We start from the raw sequence: 9573 nt of genomic DNA, 5'->3' as shown, positions 1-9573 counted from the left end.
AATTTATTTGTTGAATCTTTAAATATATGCTTTGTGCTTTCATTCTCTTATTGTATAATGATAAAGAGCTTAGTCGTGCTATTTTTACCTGGTATGCTAGTGTTAAAATAAGAGGTTAGTTTAATATATATAATTTATAAAGATGAAATATGAAGCCAAGATCAATACTGTGATACCATACCCGAGCAGACCAATAAAATATCTTGCAAGTTGAGCATATAGATTTTTTTTTCTCAAAGAACATGCAAGCAAGAGTCAAAGAAAAATTGATGGAGATAGTTATGCATATGGCTAAGATCTGTTAGAGAATGCTCTTCATAACAAAAGTAGTTTTATCAAAGAGTTGAAGTATTGTGCATACTTTACATGTTATTTTTCATATTTCTTCATAAAACTAGAGTTGTCTTTATCTTTTGGTGCATCTAATGGATCAATATGTTGTATTTCTTTATTGATGAAATGAAAGAGTGAGAAGCTATTATTGTATAGCTAAAACCATATTGTTGAGCACCTATACTTGATGGATGAGTTTCTGAAGACCCGAAGTTCTTATGGTAAGATATCAATTACTCTTTCTTGTCCTAAAATTGTGTCAACCATGAAAAGTTTTATAGTGTTCTTATGAACACATTAGCTAATTGATTTCTTATGTTTGCATTACAATGGTTCTCAAAGTTGAACTGGGAACATGTATCCACCATATATCTGCTTCAACAAAGCCCAAGGTTTATAGTCTTACGAGTTACAAACCTTTACCATGCCAATTGTGATGAACAAATAATTACAAAACATGGCTCAGTAAGACATAAAGGAAGAGTAGGTTACCCTTCAAACCAATGGTTTTTATCACTATTTTTGTATATTGCATATGCTCTTGAACATACTTGATAAGATCCTAAAAAATCCAAGCATTTTAGGGGAAATGTTTATGTCTTGAATAATTGGTTAATCTTTTGGTTCTGAAAATCTACTTTATTCTCCCTTTGAGGTGGATGGGGGTTGATATTTGATACTCGTAAAAAGGTTTCCTTCGATGATTTTTAGGACTCTCTGATAATTAAGTCATTGACTTTGAAGAGAAAATATAATAATATTACAAAGAAATACTCTAAAAATAAATATATACAGTAGAGAATGGAGATTCTAAACCATTTGTATAAATAATTTCTAGTTTATTTATAGCTCATGAGTCTTTTACTGATGAGGGGGGACAAAAATATAATATTACCTTGATAATATTAATAAGATATATATATATATATATATATATATATATATATATATATATATATCAAACTTGAGAGTGAGAGATTCAAGATCATCCCTGGAGACATCATAATGTCTAAGAGCCTATCTGGAGAGTTATATTAGTTTTCCAGGTTACAATTAGCCTTGGTGACATATACTTGACCATAGAACAGGGTCTTGTTGCTTTGTTAAGGTTGACCATTTCAAGCTATCATTGAGGGTGGAGTCATCGCACTAGAGAGTGTCAAAGAACCATCTCAACCCAAAAGCTTAAGCTATTAGGTAAGGTCCTAAGATATAATTTATATTATTCTCTAACACACCCCCTCAAGTGAAAGCCCTTTGGGCTTGAAACTTGCACAGACCCACATTACCTTGTGCTTAATTTTTATTAAATAAATGGGGATGATGAGATTCGAACTCGTGACCGCTTGATCATCAAGGCTCTGATACTATGTCAAAGAACCATCTCAACCCAAAAGTTTAAGCTGTTAGGTGAGGTCCTAAGATATGATTTATATTATTCTCTAACAGAGAGAACCCTTTCCGATGAGATTTTGCAATCGTACTAGGGAGAACCCCTTCCAAGAAGATTGTGCAATCACTCTAAGGAGAACCTCTTCTAATGAGATTGTGCTTTACCACAAACGATGTCAATGATGAGATCCTAAAAAATCTAAGCTATTTAAGGGCAATTATATCTTGGATAATTGGTTAATTTCTTGGTTCTGAAGATCTGGTCCATTCTCTCTTTGAGGTGGATGGAGGCTAGTACCTGATACCTGTAAAGAGGTTTCCTTTAATGATTTTTGGAGACTCTCTGATGATTAAGTGAATGACTTTGGAAAGAAAATATATTAATATTACAGAGAAATACTCTAAAAATAAATATACATTAGAGAATGGAGATTCCAAACCCTTTGTATAAAGGATTCCTGGTTTATTTATAACCCATAAGTTTTTTACTGACGAGGAGAGGAAAAAATATAATATTTTCTTGATAGTATTAATGAGAGAAAATATATCTGATATATATATTAATGAGGAAAAATGATAGGTCCTTGAAAGACTTTTATATATCTAATAAGTGTAAAAGAATAAAGTGGAAAATATAGCTATATTCATAAAGAAGGGTCTTTTGTTTAACTTAGCTCAAGGAAAAATGGGTCCTTTCTTTGTCCGAGTCCAACAGAGGTTTTTGGGACCTTAAAACGGATTCATAAATACTCTTCATTATGATTAACCTCACTTGGCTTCGTAGGGGTCAATTTCTTTGCCCTACTTACGGGTTTTCTGTCCTCTTTTTTCTTATGGTTAACGCTAGACAACAATATCCTTATCTTCAAGTGTTCAAGCCACATTGTCCCTGATAATTCAAAACCACGGGAAAGAGATTCATGCCAAGTTGGGTGCAGTTTTGTCTAGGTTGCTGCAAATAACGGTAATCGGGCTTGTCAAAGAATGTGTACTTGGAAGGAAATACTTCTCTGCTCCTCAAAACATTAGGAATTGATTTTTTTACCATCAATACATTTTTACTCCGACTTCAAATTAGTAACTACACCAAATTACGAAAAATATTCAGTTATTCTGTAGATGATTGAAGAAGAACAATAAAATTCTATTTCTTTCAAGGACAAAGCAAAAATTTGTGGTTATCAGTTCCATTTTGTAAAGCAGAACTTTCTAGCAGGGCAAAAGACATTTTAAGCACACAAAGGCATTTTAAGAGAAGGCAGCTTTCCTTTTATGGCAGGTTGAGGAACCAATTTTTTGCTCTCATTATTGAAATTATCTGCAAAGAAACCATCCCAGATCCATATGTGGTCTGCTGAGGAAAGAAAGGGCTAGAATAATTGCATGATGATCTACAATGAGTGAAAAAATTGAGGTTCCATATCTTATTTGATTTTTATATATTTATTTAGCCTTTTTTCTTCGTGTATTGCAGAAGTTCTTGAACATGAACATACTCAGCATGAAGATTGTCCTAGCTTGTCTTCCTCGAGGTCAATTTCTCCTCCCCACTTGCATCTTTTCTGTCTTCACTCGTTTTTCTTCTGGTTAGAGCTGGACCACAATCTTCTTATCTTCAAGTCCAAGATGTGTCAACCATGTTTTTTTTTTAAATTTGTTTTTTTAGTTTGAAATTAAATTATATTTAATTTTTTTTAATTATTTTAATGTGTTGATATTAAAATTAAATTTTAAAAATAATAAAAATATTATTTTAATATATTTTAATAAAGATATAACACAGTGGCTAACAACACAAACAGTAACGTGAACTACTGGAAATAATAAAAAAAAAAGCTTGTAAAGGATGCTTTTGGTGGACCCCACTATTAAAAACTAAGGGTTTTTTTTTAAAAAAAAAAAAACCAGACACTATATTCTGTGCTTCTGCTAAAAACGTAAAAAAGTTTTTGATTTTTTTATTTGAAAATAATTTTTTATATAAAAAAAAAAAATCTGATCCGTGTGCGCTTGTCAGATAGCTATTCCATGGGCAACGCCAACAAGTTAAGAAAATTCAGAGCCAATTTGCAACTTGGTTGAAAAAGACTAAATTGCATGCTATTTTATTAGAATAAATAACAAACCAATGCAGATTCCTCGCCAACTAATTAAAAATGACTCCAAAAAATCCCTTTATAAATAGGAATTATTAATTAAGAAAAAAAAATTCATGACTTCTACTTTTGAAAAATAAAGTCATAAATACTTAGACATAAATGTATATTCTATTTTACTGTAAGTACTATATGATTATCTCTCTATATTTGGAAATTAAGTTTTTTAATAAAGATTTAGAAATTATATTTTATTATTATTTTAAGGAGAATAACATTTATTAACCATGTTAGATGATTATAAAATCTTCTAGCGATAGAATCTGCTAATTCGACCAGTCCCCATTGAAACGATCAAAAGCGACGGCTACCAATTCCCCTGTTCTTATTAATACTCTATCTTGATGACAGCCGCCAGTTACTTACTAATTTGTCAGCAAGTTCATTTTGGCTTGAAGAAATATTGTAATAATTGTGGGAAATACACTTCCAGTTCTTATTAATAGAGCCAACTCCATCCATAACCATGTTGTTCAACAATCACCTAAAAGATGAAGTTATTTGCATTATGAGTCTATTTGTGATTAGCATGAATAACTTTCTCCTTTGTAAAAAACCAAAGAAATCAGCAGCTTGTGATCAGCTGAGTGGACCCTTTGTGCCACAGTACTTTCTCCTCCCCTTCATTTGTTTACATTTCATTTAGTGAGTTTCTCTAAACTACAAAATGGGTTCTTCTGAGAAAATGAAACGTATCAGCTATATGGATCCAGTCTTGTTCAAAGCTGCAGCTGAAGGCGATATCGATCCCTTTGAGAAATATCAAACCTGCCTTGATCAGTTATTGACTCCAGACGAGAACACCATTCTTCATGTCTACTTAGGAAACCAAAGTAGGGAACCGGAACTCACTGATTTTGTTGTTATAATTCTTGAAATGTGTCCACCACTGTTATTCCAAGCCAATAAGAAAGGTGAAATCCCACTCCATTTGGCAGCAGCATATGGTCATTCCAATGTGGTAAAGGTCCTCATTGACCGTGCCAAAGCTCTACCTACTGATTCAGAGAGCGGAGTAACAGAAGCAAAAAAGATGTTGAGGATGACCAATGAAGAGCAAGATACAGCGTTGCACGAGGCAGCTCGACATAGGCGGAGCCATGTGGTGGAAATATTGACTAAAGAGGACCCTGAGTTTCCATATTCGGCCAATGTTCATGGAGAAACTCCACTTTATATTGCTGCTTCCATTATCACGAGGTGGAGGGAAGAACGAGGAAAGGTAGTCGATGGAATCCTCGGAAATTGCATCTCAGTGGACTATGGCGGCCCTAATGGTAGAACTGCTCTAAACGCGGCAATCAGGGTGCGAGATGATGGTAGGATTTTGTGCTCAAGTCTGGAGAATTAAATAATTTATATATAAAAGCCACGTATATTTGATTTTATATATCCGTGTTTGCTTCATAATTAGCTTTTTTTAAAAAAAATAAAATAAATTATACCACTAAAATTCTTTGTGAGTTGAAGTATTGGATATATAGTAATTCACATAGACTATGCGAAATCTCTGTTGTTCATGAAGGAAAACTTTTATTCCTTGTTTTGTTGGTTTCAGAGACAGCAAGAAAATTGTTAGAAAAAGAAAAGAAATTGACGCAAACAACCGATGAGAACGGCTGGTCACCACTTCACCACGCTGCCTGTTATGACTGGTCTCCTCGTATAGTGCAAGTATTACTAGAAAATGATGCGTCTGCGGCCTACATTGCTGAAACAGAGAAGAGGAGAACAGCACTTCACATTGCTGCTATTCAAGGACATGTAAACGCAATGAAAGAGATTGTTTCTCGATGTCCAGCTTGTTGTGAGCTAGTTGATAACAGAGGTTGGAATGCTCTTCACTATGCTGTGGCAAGTAAAGATAGAGTAGCATTCGTCCACTGTCTGAAGATTCCAGAGCTTGCAAGACTTGGAACGAAGAAGGATGACAAAGGAAACACGCCCTTCCATCTAATTGCTGCTTTAGCGCACCAGCAGAAGCAATGGCAACGTGTTTTATTTAACGATAGTTATGGTTATAGTGGAAGGGAGATAAGATGTGGTCTTAATAAGCGACAGCTAAGCGTCGACGACATTTATGAAGGAAATTTTGCAGAGATACAGGTAATCAATCCTCTATGAATTAACTGTTGTGATAATTAATGCATCCATATATATATATATATATATCCATTAATGAATCAATTTATCGATTTCTCAATTTGGGTTCTGAATATAATTAAATCACAGCAAACTGGTTTTCCTGTGCATCTCCGATTCTTTTAGCTCCGCATCTTTAATCATATCCACCAAATGGGTCCCCATAACTTTTGTTCAGTTTCACTGTATTATTGCCTGTTGGGATCAGTTTTGTATCATCTTACGAGTATATATATATCTTCTGTTTTTAATTTCGTTTTAAAAATGTATTTTATTTTAAAAAATTAAATTAATATTTTTTATTTTTTTTATAATTTTGATTAGTTGATATCAAAAATAAAATAAAATTTTAAAAAATATTTTAATATATTTTTAAACAAAAAAAACTTTTAAAAACTATTTATACCGCAGTACCATACATAAAAGTAAATTCATCTGAATAACTTAGTAATCTTTTTTTTATTTGAAATCAAATCATTTTATTGATTTTGTTAAGTTTTTCATCTATAATAACAGATTATGCATATGAATAGCGTGTAACTGCTTAAAAAACATATATTATTCAATAAAAAACCGAAAAGTATTACAAATGAATGAAAAAAATACAATTAGTTAAAATTTTGAAAATCTGAAAATTAAAGTTGAAAAATCTAGTAGAAACTTAACATAATCTTACAAGCGATTAAAGGAGAGTAACAATAAACAATAATATATTGCATTACTATCCTAGCTAGGAAATTAATTTTAGAATGAAATATTGTAGAATTAATGGTGTATAAAATTAAATCCACATCTTAGTTTTCGTTTTGGGGATAATTGGGCTAATGTAAGGCATGCGGTTTAATTTCAACCAAATTAGTTTTTATTACCTGCTAATATATACAGTAATAAGAAGGATTTGATTGTAAACAAACTAGTTGTGGAAACAAAAACAAAGGCTCGGAAGTTGATATATGATATATGTTAAATAGCTAAAAATGATAGATTATTTGTTTAAATTTTTAGATTGAGTTTGTTTTTTAAAAATAGTATTAGAGATTTTTTAACCAAGCGGTTATAAATTCAAATCTCATAATTTCTATTTTAATTAATAAAAATTAAATATAAGATAATGTGAATAAAATCCAAAAGATTTTCACTTGCAAAAAAAATAGAAAATAATATAAAATTATTTTTAAAACCTCTTTAACCTCTTAAATTTAAATCTCATTATCTCTATTTTTAGAACAATTATCTACCATATTTTACCCAAAATATATATTTTTGCAGAAAGAGCTTGTAAAATCCCTTGAAGATGTTGGCAGTGGACCGATTGGTCGCGGTCCCTTTGTTATGAAAGGAGAGGAAGAGAAAAACAATAAGGAGAGAAACAAAGAAGAAGAGGAAGCTTTGAGTAAAGCAAGGGAGTCTCATCTAGTTGTTGCGGCGCTGATAGCAACGGTGACATTTGCAGCAGCATTCACCCTACCTGGCGGTTACAAGAGCGACCAAGGTCCAAATGAAGGCACTGCAATTCTTGCTAAAAAAGCTGCTTTTATAGTATTTGTTATGTCAGATGCAATGTCAATGGTGCTCTCTCTTTTAGCTGTCTTTATCCATTTTATGATTTCGCTGATTCATGGTTTTAAAATGGTAAAGGATGAAGCGATGGATGAGAATACCACTGGGATATTATTTGGGTATGCCATGTTGCTGACAATGATTGCCATGGGTACAATGATTATCGCATTCATCACGGGCACATATGCGGTTCTAGAGCCTTCCTTGGGGCTTGCTATCAGCACTTGTCTTATTGGTCTGAGTTTCTTCTTCCTTGTGTATTTAGTGTGTAGGTTCATTTACAAGAATTTAATAAGTTAAATTTACCGGTGAAACAATCAATTCTAAATTTTATATCAAATAAAACTCCGATGTATATTTTTTTAAAATTCTTGTTGTTTTTTTTTTAATTGTGATGTCATAGGTTCAGAAATCATGTGTTTGATTCCTAAATTAGTTGTTAATTTTTTATATTTTATTTTGCAATTGACGCGATCACAAGTTAAGTAGTCAAAAACTCTAATATTATTTTTTATTTGAAATCAAGTCATTTTGTTGATTTTGTTAGGTTTTTCATCTACAATAACAGGTTATGCAATGAATCACATGTAATTCAATAAAAAAACGAAAAGTAAAAAATGAATTTAAAAAAATACAATTAATTAAAATTTGAAAAATCTGAGAATTAAATTTGAAAAATCAAATAGAAACTTAACATAATCTTACAAGCAATTAAGGAGAGTAACAATAAACAACAAATATTGGATTATCCCTCCTAGGAAATTAATTTTAGAATGAAATGATGTAGAATTAATGGTATATAAAATCAAGTCCACATCGTAGTTTTCTTTTTGGGGATAATTGGGCTAATATAAAGCATGCGGTTTCATTTCATCCAAATTAGTTTTTGTTACCTTCTAATATATACAGTAACAAAAAGGATTTAATTGCAAATAAACTAGTTGTAGAAACAAAAACAAAGACCCAGAAATTGATATATGATATTTGTTAAATAGCCGAAAATAATGGATATTTTACCCGAAATATTTTGCAGAAAGAGATCTTAGAATCCCTTGAAGATGCTGGCAGTGGACCGCTTGGCAGTCGAGTTTTGAGAATAGAGAATGTTGAGAGAAAGAAAGAATTAGAATGTCTAATTGGTTTGAGCTTCTTCTTCCTTATATATTTTGTGTTGAGGTTCATTTACAAGAATTTAGGAGATGGGATTTGGTAGTGAAATAATCAATTCTAAATTTTCTATCAAATAAAATTCAGATGTATTTTTTAAGACACTCTTATTGTTTTTGAAAAAAAATTGTAACGTCATATGGTTAGAAATCATGTGGTTGGTTGTTAAACCAGTTGTTAAATTTTATTTTTTATTTTTTAATTTTTTATTATAATTGATGGGCATCACAAGTCAAGTGGTAAAACACTCTAACACAATTATTTATTTATTTATTTATTTATTTTTCTTATTTATGACTAAACTTTAGTGATGCAAATACTAGTTGGTACAACTAAATTTATTTTCCAAGTACAGTTTGTTTTGATGGTTTGTTTATTAATCAAGATTGTACTTGCAAAGTCTTTGTTATTGGGTTCGAAAGGTATTATTAGATTATTTTTTTTTAATTTTATATTACTTTTTTATAATTTTAGATTGTTTTAATATATTAATATTAAAAATAAATTTTAAAAATAAAAATAAATAAATTGTTTTAATATATCTTTAAATAAAAAATATTTTTAAAAACACTTTACCACAATCATAATAAAAATTACTCTCAAAAGTGGGATATGCCAAGTTTCATTCCTCTTTGGCTGCTGTGTCAGCTAGCTAGCTTGTTCCATGAAGTGCATGTATGGTTGGAGCATGTATGGTTGGACTAATCTCATCGACTCCATTGGATGACAAGTCAGACCTGTGAACATGTGTTTTGATAGCATAAAAATTTTAAATTGAAAATTGAAATGATGATGTTTGTATTTCAAAAAATAAAAATAAAAA

At 31.2% G+C, this 9573-nt stretch overlaps 1 protein-coding gene across 1 annotated transcript; it reads left to right on the top strand.

The window, feature by feature from the left end:
* The first annotated feature begins 4272 nt into the window (after positions 1-4272).
* On the top strand, positions 4273-7951 carry LOC133668743 (protein ACCELERATED CELL DEATH 6-like). Its single transcript, XM_062088726.1, has 3 exons — positions 4273-5200; positions 5440-5987; positions 7293-7951. Exons 1-3 carry the CDS (start codon positions 4549-4551, stop codon positions 7881-7883), a joined length of 1791 nt encoding a protein of 596 aa, XP_061944710.1. The 5' UTR covers positions 4273-4548; the 3' UTR covers positions 7884-7951.
* Positions 7952-9573: the final 1622 nt, after the last annotated feature.

The sequence above is a fragment of the Populus nigra genome, chromosome 11 (genome assembly GCF_951802175.1).
Source record: "Populus nigra chromosome 11, ddPopNigr1.1, whole genome shotgun sequence".
Lineage (NCBI taxonomy): Eukaryota > Viridiplantae > Streptophyta > Magnoliopsida > Malpighiales > Salicaceae > Populus > Populus nigra.
The sequence above is the reverse complement of the archived record's forward strand: the minus strand, read 5'-3'. Positions and strand labels throughout refer to the sequence as shown.

Bases quoted from the DNA above. Each gene is read 5' to 3' on its own strand.
- LOC133668743 (XM_062088726.1), top strand. From the start codon at position 4,549: ATGGGTTCTTCTGAGAAAATGAAACGTATCAGCTATATGGATCCAGTC. The intron at 5,201-5,439 runs GTAGGATTTTGT...TGTTGGTTTCAG, and splicing joins AATCAGGGTGCGAGATGATG to AGACAGCAAGAAAATTGTTA. The intron at 5,988-7,292 runs GTAATCAATCCT...ATATTTTTGCAG, and splicing joins GAAATTTTGCAGAGATACAG to AAAGAGCTTGTAAAATCCCT.